At 49.5% G+C, this 13,141-nt stretch overlaps 1 protein-coding gene across 1 annotated transcript in view; it reads left to right on the top strand.

Annotated features, from left to right (window-relative positions):
• The window catches only part of LOC128949460 (collagen alpha-2(IX) chain-like), an 87,044-nt gene extending 75,596 nt beyond the window's left edge, over positions 1–11,448 (top strand). Inside the window, exons 8-14 of the mRNA XM_054294319.1 lie at positions 7,653–7,697; positions 7,830–7,862; positions 8,835–8,981; positions 9,388–9,442; positions 10,161–10,349; positions 10,474–10,551; positions 11,243–11,448. Of these exons, the coding sequence (XP_054150294.1) occupies positions 7,653–7,697; positions 7,830–7,862; positions 8,835–8,981; positions 9,388–9,442; positions 10,161–10,349; positions 10,474–10,551; positions 11,243–11,448 (753 nt within the window). The remainder of the gene's footprint in view (positions 1–7,652; positions 7,698–7,829; positions 7,863–8,834; positions 8,982–9,387; positions 9,443–10,160; positions 10,350–10,473; positions 10,552–11,242) is intronic.
• The last annotated feature ends 1,693 nt before the right edge of the window (positions 11,449–13,141 follow it).

The raw sequence follows: 13,141 nt of genomic DNA on the forward strand, positions 1-13,141 counted from the left end.
GATTAACAGAGCTGGGATTAACAGCTGTGATTAACAGGGCTGGGCTTAACAGAGCTGGATTTTATAAAGCTGGGATTAACAGATCTGGGATTAACAGAGCTGGGATTAACAGGGCTGGGATTAACAGGGCTGGGATTGACAGAGCTGGGATTAACAGAGCTGGGATTGACAGAGCTGGGATTGACAGAGCTGGGATTAACAGAGCTGGGATTGACAGCTGGGATTAACAGAGCTGGGATTAACAGGGCTGGGATTAACAGAGCTGGGATTAACAGAGCTGGGATTAACAGAGCTGGGATTAACAGAGCTAGAATTTATAAAGCTGGGATTAACAGAGCTGGGATTAACAGAGCTGGGATTAACAGCTGGGATTGACAGAGCTGGGATTGACAGAGCTGGGATTAACAGAGCTGGGATTAACAGGGCTGGGATTGACAAAGCTGGGATTAACAGAGCTGGGATTGACAGAGCTGGGATTGACAGAGCTGGGATTAACAGAGCTGGGATTGACAAAGCTGGGATTAACAAAGCTTGGATTAACAGAGCTGGGATTAACAGAGCTGGGATTAACAGCTGGGATTAACAGAGCTGGGATTAACAAAGCTGGGATTAACAGAGCTGGGATTAACAGAGCTGGGATTAACAGAGCTGGGATTAACAGAGCTGGGATTGACGGAGCTGGGATTGACAGAGCTGGGATTAACAGAGCTGGGATTGACAAAGCTGGGATTAACAGAGCTGGGATTGACAGAGCTGGGATTAACAGAGCTGGGATTAACAGAGCTGGGATTGACAGCTGGGATTAACAGAGCTGGGATAAACAGAGCCGGGATTAACAGAGCCGGGATTAACAGAGCTGGGATTAACAGAGCTGGGATTGACAGAGCCGGGATTAACAGAGCTGGGATTAACAGAGCTGGGATTAACAGAGCTGGGATTGACAGAGCTTGGATTGACAGAGCTGGGATTAACGGCGCTGGGATTGACAAAGCTGGGATTAACAGAGCTGGGATTAACAGAGCTGGGATTAACAGAGCTGGGATTAACAGCTGGGATTAACAGAGCTGGGCTTAACAGAGCTGGAATTTATAAAGCTGGGATTAACAGAGCTGGGATTAACAGAGCTGGGATTAACAGAGCTCGGATTGACAGAGCTGGGCTTAACAGAGCTGGGATTAACAGAGCTGGGTTTAACAGAGCTGGGATTAACAGAGCTGGGATTAACAGAGCTGGGATTAACAGAGCTGGGATTAACAGAGCTGGGATTAAGGGAGCTGGGATTGACAGAGCTGGGATTAACAGAGCTGGGCTTAACAGAGCTGGAATTTATAAAGCTGGGATTAACAGATCTGGGATTAACAGAGCTGGGATTAACAGGGCTGGGATTGACAGCTGGGATTAACAGAGCTGGGATTGACAGAGCTGGGATTGACAGAGCTGGGATTAACAAAGCTGGGATTAACAGAGCTAGGATTAACAGAGCTGGGATTAACAGAGCTGGGATTGACAGAGCTGGGATTAACAGAGCTGGGCTTAACAGAGCTGGAATTTATAAAGCTGGGATTAACAGAGCTGGGATTGACAGAGCTGGGATTGACAGAGCTGGGATTAACAGAGCTGGGATTAACAAAGCTGGGATTAACAGAGCTAGGATTAACAGAGCTGGGATTAACAGAGCTGGGATTGACAGAGCTGGGATTAACAGAGCTGGGATTGACAGAGCTGGGATTGACAGAGCTGGGATTAACAGAGCTGGGATTGACAGCTGGGATTAACAGAGCTGGGATTAACAGGGCTGGGATTAACAGAGCTGGGATTAACAGAGCTGGGATTAACAGAGCTGGGATTAACAGAGCAAGAATTTATAAAGCTGGGATTAACAGATCTGGGATTAACAGAGCTGGGATTGACAGAGCTGGGATTAACAGAGCTGGGATTAACAGAGCTGGGATTAACAAAGCTGGGATTAACAGAGCTGGGATTAACAGAGCTGGGATTGACAGAGCTGGGATTAACAGAGCTGGAATTTATAAAGCTGGGATTAACAGAGCTGGGATTAACAGAGCTGGGATTAACAGCTGGGATTGACAGAGCTGGGATTGACAGAGCTGGGATTAACAGAGCTGGGATTAACAGAGCTGGGATTAACAGGGCTGGGATTGACAAAGCTGGGATTAACAGAGCTGGGATTGACAGAGCTGGGATTGACAGAGCTGGGATTAACAGAGCTGGGATTGACAAAGCTGGGATTAACAAAGCTTGGATTAACAGAGCTGGGATTAACAGAGCTGGGATTAACAGCTGGGATTAACAGAGCTGGGATTAACAAAGCTGGGATTAACAGAGCTGGGATTAACAGAGCTGGGATTAACAGAGCTGGGATTAACAGAGCTGGGATTGACGGAGCTGGGATTGACAGAGCTGGGATTAACAGAGCTGGGATTGACAAAGCTGGGATTAACAGGGCTCGGATTAACAGGGCTGGGATTAACAGAGCTGGGATTGACAAAGCTGGGATTAACAGAGCTGGGATTGACAGAGCTGGGATTAACAGAGCTGGGATTAACAGAGCTGGGATTGACAGCTGGGATTAACAGAGCTGGGATAAACAGAGCCGGGATTAACAGAGCCGGGATTAACAGAGCTGGGATTAACAGAGCTGGGATTGACAGAGCCGGGATTAACAGAGCTGGGATTAACAGAGCTGGGATTAACAGAGCTGGGATTGACAGAGCTGGGATTGACAGAGCTGGGATTAACGGCGCTGGGATTGACAAAGCTGGGATTAACAGAGCTGGGATTAACAGAGCTGGGATTAACAGAGCTGGGATTAACAGCTGGGATTAACAGAGCTGGGCTTAACAGAGCTGGAATTTATAAAGCTGGGATTAACAGAGCTGGGATTAACAGAGCTGGGATTAACAGAGCTCGGATTGACAGAGCTGGGCTTAACAGAGCTGGGATTAACAGAGCTGGGTTTAACAGAGCTGGGATTAACAGAGCTGGGATTAACAGAGCTGGGATTGACAGAGCTGGGATTAACAGAGCTGGGATTAACAGAGCTGGGATTAAGGGAGCTGGGATTGACAGAGCTGGGATTAACAGAGCTGGGCTTAACAGAGCTGGAATTTATAAAGCTGGGATTAACAGATCTGGGATTAACAGAGCTGGGATTAACAGGGCTGGGATTGACAGCTGGGATTAACAGAGCTGGGATTGACAGAGCTGGGATTGACAGAGCTGGGATTAACAAAGCTGGGATTAACAGAGCTAGGATTAACAGAGCTGGGATTAACAGAGCTGGGATTGACAGAGCTGGGATTAACAGAGCTGGGCTTAACAGAGCTGGAATTTATAAAGCTGGGATTAACAGAGCTGGGATTGACAGAGCTGGGATTGACAGAGCTGGGATTAACAGAGCTGGGATTAACAAAGCTGGGATTAACAGAGCTAGGATTAACAGAGCTGGGATTAACAGAGCTGGGATTGACAGAGCTGGGATTAACAGAGCTGGGCTTAACAGAGCTGGAATTTATATAACTTGGATTAACAGAGCTGGGATTAACAGAGCTGGGATTAACAGAACTGGGATTAACAGAGCTGGGATTAACAGGGCTGGGATTAACAGGGCTGGGATTGACAGAGCTGGGATTAACAGAGCTGGGATTAACAAAGCTTGGATTAACAGAGCTGGGCTTAACAGAGCTGGAATTTATAAAGCTGGGATTAACAGAGCTGGGATTAACAGAGCTGGGATTGACAAAGCTGGGATTAACAGAGCTGGGATTAACAAAGCTTGGATTAACAGGGCTGGGCTTAACAGAGCTGGATTTTATAAAGCTGGGATTAACAGATCTGGGATTGACAGAGCTGGGATTAACAGAGCTGGGATTGACAGAGCTGGGATTGACAAAGCTGGGATTAACAGAGCTGGGATTAACAGAACTGGGATTAACAGAGCTGGGATTAACAGAGCTGGGATTAACAGCTGGGATTAACAGAGCTGGGATTAACAGGGCTGGGATTAACAGAGCTGGGATTGACAGAGCTGGGATTAACAGAGCTGGGATTAACAGAGCTGGGATTGACAGAGCTGGGATTAACAGAGCTGGGATTAACAGAGCTGGGATTGACAAAGCTGAGATTAACAGAGCTGGGATTGACAAAGCTGGGATTAACAGAGCTGGGATTGACAGAGCTGGGATTAACAGAGCTGGGATTAACAGAGCTGGGATTGACAAAGCTGGGATTAACAAAGCTTGGATTAACAGAGCTGGGATTAACAGAGCTGGGATTAACAGAGCTGGGATTGACAGAGCTGGGATTAACAGAGCTGGGATTGACAAAGCTGGGATTAACAAAGCTTGGATTAACAGAGCTGGGATTAACAGCTGGGATTAACAGAGCTGGGATTGACAGAGCTGGGATTAACAGAGCTGGGATTAACAGAGCTGGGATTAACAGAGCTGGGATTGACAGAGCTGGGATTGACAGAGCTGGGATTAACAGAGCTGGGATTGACAAAGCTGGGATTGACAGAGCTGGGATTGACAGAGCTGGGATTAACAGAGCTGGGATTAACAGAGCTGGGATTGACAAAGCTGGGATTAACAAAGCTTGGATTAACAGAGCTGGGATTAACAGGGCTGGGATTAACAGAGCTGGGATTAACAGAGCTGGGATTAACAGAGCTGGGATTAACAGCTGGGATTAACAGAGCTGGGATTAACAGAGCTGGGATTGACAAAGCTGGGATTTACAGGGCTCGGATTAACAGGGCTGGGATTAACAGAGCTGGGATTGACAAAGCTGGGATTAACAAAGCTTGGATTAACAGAGCTGGGATTAAGAGAGCTGGGATTAACAGAGCTGGGATTGACAGAGCTGGGATTGACAAAGCTGGGATTAACAGAGCTGGGATTAACAGAGCTGGGATTAACAGAGCTGGGATTAACAGAGCTGGGATTAACAGGGCTGGGATTAACAGAGCTGGGATTAACAGAGCTGGGATTGACAGAGCTGGGATTAACAGAGCTGGGATTAACAGAGCTGGGATTGACAAAGCTGGGATTTACAGGGCTCGGATTTACAGGGCTGGGATTAACAGAGCTGGGATTGACAGAGCTGGGATTAACAGAGCTGGGATTAACAGAGCTGGGATTAACAGGGCTGGGCTTAACAGAGCTGGGATTAACAGAGCTGGGATTGACAAAGCTGGGATTAACAGAGCTGGGATTAACAGAGCTGGGATTGACAGAGCTGGGCTTAACAGAGCTGGGATTAACAGAGCTGGGATTGACAAAGCTGGGATTAACAGAGCTGGGATTAACAGAGCTGGGATTAACAGAGCTGGGATTGACAGAGCTGGGATTGACAAAGCTGGGATTAAAAGAGCTGGGATTAACAGAGCTGGGATTAACAGAGCTGGGATTAACAAAGCTTGGATTAACAGAGCTGGGATTAACAGAGCTGGGATTGACAGAGCTGGGATTAACAGAGCTGGGATTAACAGAGCTGGGATTGACAGAGCTGGGATTAACAGAGCTGGGCTTAACAGAGCTGGGATTAACAGAGCTGGGATTAACAGAGCTGGGATTGACAGAGCTGGGATTAACAGAGCTGGGATTAACAGAGCTGGGATTGACAAAGCTGGGATTTACAGGGCTCGGATTTACAGGGCTGGGATTAACAGAGCTGGGATTGACAAAGCTGGGATTAACAGAGCTGGGATTGACAAAGCTGGGATTAACAGAGCTGGGATTGACAAAGCTGGGATTAACAAAGCTTGGATTAACAGAGCTGGGATTAAGAGAGCTGGGATTAACAGAGCTGGGATTGACAGAGCTGGGATTAAGAGAGCTGGGATTAACAGAGCTGGGATTGACAGAGCTGGGATTAACAGAGCTGGGATTAACAGAGCTGGGATTAACAGAGCCGGGATTAACAGAGCTGGGATTAACAGAGCTGGGATTAACAGCTGGGATTAACAGAGCTGGGATTGACAGAGCTGGGATTAACAGAGCTGGGATTAACAGAGCTGGGATTAACAGAGCTGGGATTAACAGCTGGGATTAACAGAGCTGGGCTTAACAGAGCTGGGATTAACAGAGCTGGGATTGACAAAGCTGGGATTAACAGAGCTGGGATTGACAAAGCTGGGATTAACAAAGCTTGGATTAACAGAGCTGGGATTAAGAGAGCTGGGATTAACAGAGCTGGGATTGACAGAGCTGGGATTAACAGAGCTGGGATTAACAGAGCTGGGATTAACAGCTGGGATTAACAGAGCTGGGCTTAACAGAGCTGGGATTAACAGAGCTGGGATTGACAGAGCTGGGATTGACAAAGCTGGGATTAACAGAGCTGGGATTAACAGAGCTGGGATTAACAGAGCTGGGATTAACAGGGCTGGGCTTAACAGAGCTGGGATTAACAGAGCTGGGATTAACAGAGCTGGGATTGACAAAGCTGGGATTTACAGGGCTCGGATTAACAGGGCTGGGATTAACAGAGCTGGGATTGACAAATCTGGGATTAACAGAGCTGGGATTAACAGAGCTGGGATTAACAGAGCTGGGATTGACAAAGCTGGGATTAACAGAGCTGGGATTAACAGAGCTGGGATTGACAAAGCTGGGATTAACAGAGCTGGGATTAACAGAGCTGGGATTAACAGAGCTGGGATTAACAAAGCTTGGATTAACAGAGCTGGGATTAACAGAGCTGGGATTAACAGAGCTGGGATTGACAGAGCTGGGATTAACAGAGCTGGGATTGACAAAGCTGGGATTAACAAAGCTTGGATTAACAGAGCTGGGATTAACAGAGCTGGGATTGACAGAGCTGGGATTAACAGAGCTGGGATTAACAGAGCTGGGATTGACAGAGCTGGGATTAACAGAGCTGGGATTAACAGAGCTGGGATTAACAGAGCTGGGATTAACAGCTGGGATTAACAGAGCTGGGATTAACAGAGCTGGGATTAACAGAGCTGGGATTAACAGAGCTGGGATTAACAGAGCTGGGATTAACAGCTGGGATTAACAGAGCTGGGATTGACAGAGCTGGGATTAACAGAGCTGGGATTAACAGGGCTGGGATAAACAGAGCTGGGATTGACAGAGCTGGGATTAACAGCTGGGATTAACAGGGCTGGGCTTAACAGAGCTGGATTTTATAAAGCTGGGATTAACAGATCTGGGATTGACAGAGCTGGGATTGACAAAGCTGGGATTAACAGAGCTGGGATTGACAAAGCTGGGATTAACAGAGCTGGGATTAACAGAGCTGGGATTAACAAAGCTGGGATAACAGAGCTGGGATTAACAGGGCTGGGATTAACAGAGCTGGGATTAACAGAGCTGGGATTGACAGAGCTGGGATTAACAGAGCTGGGGTTATCAGAGCTGGGATTAACAGGGCTGGGATTAACAGAGCTGGCTTTAACAGAGCTGGGATTGACAGAGCTGGGATTGACAGTTGGGATTGACAGAGCTGGGATTGACAGAGCTGGGATTGACAGAGCTGGGATTAACAGAGCTGGGATTGACAGAGCTGGCTTTAACACTGGCTCCGAACACTTTCTCCATGAATTCCCCCTTTGGGAACGTTTCCTTTGGGAATGTTCCCGTCTCTCCTTGCCTTTCCTTTAGGGAGATCCACGTGTCCACGGCCTGGCAGCGCTCGAGGGAGAGAAGGTGAGTGCTTCCAGAAGATTCTTGGAATGCTGGGGGATCCCTTGCTAAGCTGGGGGATCCTGCCTGGCATTAAATCCCAACCCTAAATCCCTGCTGTGTCCTCATTGCCTTTCCTGGGTCCTCTGTCCCCAGGGGGAGTCAGGAGAGCCAGGACCCAAGGGACAGGTGAGTGATGGGGATTTGGGACCGAGGACACCCCAAAACTTGGGTGGATTTGTGGGATCCTGAGCTGGATCTTCCCTGCTGAGGTGCTGGGGGAATATTTTCCCTGGAAATGGGGCCCAGTGATCATGATCAGCCCTGGATTCAGGCTCAGCTCCTCCTTGGGGTTAAACCCTGGATTCAGGCTCGGTTCTGGGCTCAGCACCAGGTTCAGGCTCAGGCTTCCTGTTTTGGGATCCAGTGCTGGATTCAGTCTCAGCCCCATTTTGGGATCCAGCCCTTGATTCAAGTTCAGCCCCAATTTTTGGGATCCAACCCTGGATTCAGCCCCAGCCCCAATTTCTGGGATCCAGGCCTTGATTCAGCTCCAGCCCCATATGGAATCCAGCCCCAATTTTTGGGATCCAGCCCCAATTTTTGGGATCCAGCCCCAATTTTTGGGATCCAATGCTGGATTCAGCCCCAGCCCCAATTTTTGAGATCCAGCCCTAGGTTCAGCCCTAGCCCAAATTTTTGGGATCCAACCCTGGATTCAGCTCCAGCCCATTTGGGATCCAGCCCCAGTTTTTGGGATCCAGCCCGTTTTTGGGATCCAGCCCTGGATTCAGCTCCAGCCCCATTTGGGATCCAGCCCACATTTTTGGGATCCAGCCCCAATTTTGGGATCCAGCCCGTTTTTGGGATCCAATGCTGGATTCAGCCCCAGCCCCAATTTTTGTGATTCAGCCCTGGATTCAGCTCCAGCCCCATTTGGGATCCAGCCCCAGTTTTTGAGATTCAGCCCTGGGTTCAGCCCCAGACCCAATTTTTGGGATCCAGCCCCAGTTTTTGGGATCCAGCCTGGGTTCACCCCCAGCCCGGTTTGGGACCCAGCCCTGCCCATGTTTTTTGGGACATTTTGGGCTCTCGGGGTGCAGCCCCCATGCTCAGCACAGCCTGAGCCCCTCATGCCCCTCTCTCTCCATCCCTCCTCAGCAAGGCATCCAGGGAGAGCTCAGCTTTCCCGGCCCCTCGGGGGATGCAGGAGCGCCGGGAATTCGGGGCTATCCCGGCCCGCCCGGCCCGCGGGGGCTGGTGGGGGAGCGCGGAGTGGCGGGAATGCCGGGCCCGAGGGGCACAGCCGTGAGTACCCTGATCCTACAAACCTCCTCATCCTCCCTGCTCGGCAGGAATTGCCTCTGCTTCCCACCCAGCTCCTCGGGGAACACGCTGCTGTTCCACTCAGGAGCTGGGATCCTGCTTTCCTGGGGAGGAATTCTGCCTTTCCCACTGTGTATGGCATCCAAAAACTGTCCCTGTATAAACCAGCCAGCAGCAGGGATTTAAAGGGTTGGGATTTTTCCCTAAAATCCTCATTTTGGACTCTAATGCCATGAGCACAGAGCAAGCTGAGCGCTTGCCCTGGGACAGAACAGGGAAGAGCAGGGTGGGAAGGTGACCTGGGATGCAGGGAGGGGATGGAGATTGGGATTTGGGCTGGGAAGGGCTCTGGGAGGGGACAAAAGGAGTGAAATTCCCTTCCTGGCAGGGCCGGGACGCTGGGGACCAGCACATCGTGGACGTGGTGCTGAAGATGCTGCAAGGTGAGGGCGGAGCGGGGCCACCAGATCCCACGGATCCCATGGATCTCTTCCCATGGATCCCACCTCATCGATCCAGTGGATCCCATCCCGTGGATCCCATGTGGATCTCTTCCTATAGATCCCACCCTATGGATCCCATTGTTCCCATCCCATGGATCTCTTCCTATGGATCCCATCCCATGGATCCCACCCCATGGATCCTGTGGAGTCCCCTCCCCATGGATCTCACCCTATGGATCCCATCCCATGGATCCCATGAATCCCATGGGTCCTGTCCCATGGATCTCTTCCTATGGATCCCATCCCATGGACACCACCCCATGGATCCGGTGGAATCCCCTCCCCATGGATCTCATCCTATGGATCCCATGCCATGGATTCCATGGTTCCCATCCCATGGATCCCACCCCATGGATCCCATCCCATGGATCTCTTCCTATGGATCCCATCCCATGGTTCCCACTCCATGGATCCCACCCAGTGGATCCCATCCCATGGATCCTGTGGATCCTACCCCATGGTTCCCATCTTGTGGATCCCATCCCATGAATCCCATCCCATGGATTCCATGAATCCCACCCCATGAATCCCATGGTTCCCACCCCATGGATCCCACCCCATGGATCCCTTCCCATGGATCCCATCCTGTGGATCTCATGGTTCCCACCCCATGGATCCCACCCCGTGGATCCCATCCCGGCCCCTCTCTGCCCCACAGAGCAGCTGACAGAGGTGGCCGTGAGCGCCAAGAGAGCTGCCCTGGGTGGGGTTGGGGCCATGGGACCTCTCGGTGCCCCTGGCCCCCCAGGGCCACCCGGTGATCAGGGACCCCACGGCCCCATGGGACCCCGAGGTGTCCCCGGAATCCTGGGAGCTGCCGGGCAGATCGGCAATGTCGGACCCAAAGGTGGGTGGTGGTGACATGGTGCCAGGTGCAAACCCTCCTGGGGTGGCACTGCCATGTTTGTCCCCATCCCTGATCACCCATCCAGGGTTGCCATGGAGTCCTTCCCCCCTTTTTGTACCCACAGGGAAGAGAGGAGAGAAGGGCGAGCGGGGAGAGGTTGGCCGTGGCCACCCGGGAATGCCAGGTCCTCCAGGGATCCCAGGTGAGACCAGGTGTCCCCAGGTGGCCTTTGTCACCTTGGGGTGATGAGCCCAGCGGTGGCCGGGGACCTTCTGATCCATCCCACAAAACCTGCACAGGTTCATCCCACAAAACCAGCCCAGGCTCATCCTGTAAATCTGCTCAGGTTTATTCCACAAAAATTGCCCAGGTTCATCCCGCAAAACCTTCTCAGGTTTATCCCACAAAATTTACACAGGTTCATCCCACAAAAACTGCCTAGGCTCATCCTGTAAATCTGCTCAAGTTTATTCCATAAAACCTGCCTGGGATCCTCCCACAAAATGGGCCCAAGTTCATCCCATAAAACCTGCACAAGCTCATCCCACAAAACCTCAATTCATCCCTATTTCTGAGAAAAATCCCTATTATTTCTGAGGAGAAAAATCTCTATTTTCCAGGGGAAAATCCCTATATCTGAGGGAAAAACCCTATTTCTGAGGGAAAAATCCCTATTATTTCTCAGGAAAAAAAAAAAAAATCCCTATTATTTCTGAGGGGAAATCCATGATTCTGAGGGAAAAAAAATCCCTATTATTTCTCAGAGGAAAATCCCTATTATTTCTGAGGGAAAAACTCCTATTTCTGAGGGGAAAACCCCTATTTCTCAGATAAAACCCATCTCTCAGCTTGATTCTCAGCACCCCACCCATCCCACCCCGTTGCCTTTCCAGGTCTCCCGGGCATCCCCGGCCACGCTGTGGACGGCAAGGCGGGCGAGCGGGGCCTGCCGGGCTCCCCGGGCGAGGCGGGCCGGCCGGGGCTGCCGGGGCCCGCGGGCCTGCCCGGCTTCTGCGAGCCCGCCGCCTGCCTGGCAGCCTCGGCCTACGCGGCCGCCCGCCTCCCGGAGCCGGGCAGCGTCAAGGGCCCCTCGTTCTGAGCGATTCCCCGTGAAAATCCCTTCCCAAAGTGACCACAACACTGCACTCCCACAGGGAGAAGTTTCCGCGCTTTCCCGCTTCTGGTGTGAGGGTGGAGGCGGGGGAAAACGCAGCCTTAAATTGTTAATTTTGGGACCTGATTTTCTTTTACACAGTTCTGGCAGCATAAAAAAATCTTAGAGTGGGTATAAATTTTATTTAAATACGCTTTAGGGTTGCTCCGTTCTGAGCAATTTCCTAAGGAAAATCCCTTCCCAAAGTGACCACAACACTGCAATCCCACAAGGAGAAGCTGCCGCACTTTCCCGGTTCTGGTATGAGGGTGGACAGCAGAGAAAACACAGTCTTAAACTGTTAATTTTGGGACTTGATTTGTTTTACTCAGTTCTGGCAGCATAAATTCTATTTAACTATACTTTAGGGTTCCTCTGTGCTGCCCCTCATTCTGAGTAATTCCCTCATGAAAATCCCTTCCAAAAGTGACCAGAACACTGCGAGAAGTGGCCTCGCATTCCCGGTTCTGGCGTGAGGGTGGACAGAGGGAAAACACAGCCCTAAAATGTTAATTTTGGGAATAACCCCAAATTTGGGACCTAATTTTCTTTTACAGAGGTCTGGCAGCATAAAAAAAATCTTAGAGTGGGCATAAATTTTAGTTCATGGAGAGAAGCTTCCGCGCTTTCCCAGGAGAAGCGGCCGCGCTTTCCTGGTTCCTGTGGTGAGGGTGGACGCAGGGAAAACACGGCCCTAAAATGTTAATTTTGGGACCTGTTTTTTTTTTTTTTTTTTTACAGAGTTTTGGCAGCATACATTTTACTTAAATATACTTTAGGGTTCCTCTGTGCTGCCAGAATCTGTAAAGAGATCTTTATGTGAACCAGAATCAGGGCCTCTAATCCTGTTTCCATCCATGGGGTTTCAAATCTGCTCCCTGCAGCCTTTCCCCCCACCGCCAAAAAAAAAAAAGGAATAAATTTTATAATTCCCTGTGATGTTTGAAGGAGCTGATAAAAATTCCCTTTTTAGCCTTCCCTTTTCTTTTTTAAATTGGAATTTTTCAAGCCCCACCCCCAAAACCAAAATCATGGTTTGATTATTTAAGAGAATTCCCAGCTCCAACTTGGTCACTCCCAGAGCTGTAAATCTTTGTAAAATAGGGATATTTTATAATTGTGATGAGGATAACACTAACTTTTGGAAAAATGGACAATAAAACCGAGCTGGATTCTTAATAAGTGGAATGATTTGTGGATTTCTTTGGATTTAAGCAAGGCCGTGGTGCGGTGCAAAATTTTGAGGGTAGAAGTTGACATAAAATAACAGGATGGCTTCTGAGGTAGTATTGGAAACAGAAAAGTTTAAATAAAAGGTAAAATAACAAAGCTTTTTCAGAGAAAAACTGAGTTGGGGTAAGAGGTTTTTAGTCTTACTAAAACACTCCATAAAAGCAATTTTTTTCTTTGTTCTCTTCTTTATCTAGTGAATTATTTAGGTTAGGCTTTTTAGTCTCTGTCTAATTAGACAGCCCTAAGTTTAAAGTCTCAAAAGTTCTATAAAGTGTCTTTATTCCCATTGGAAAAAAATTCCCATTTTCCGACCCCTCTGAGAAATCCCGCTCCAGCTGTGCCACACATCTGGGCCACATCCCAGCTCTTCCTGCCTTTTCTCCCCACGAGAGGGAGCTGCCAACCC

This window comes from Melozone crissalis, unplaced genomic scaffold (assembly GCF_028551555.1).
Source record: "Melozone crissalis strain CALT ecotype California unplaced genomic scaffold, PUWL_Pcris_2 ptg000236l_1, whole genome shotgun sequence".
NCBI lineage: Eukaryota > Metazoa > Chordata > Aves > Passeriformes > Passerellidae > Melozone > Melozone crissalis.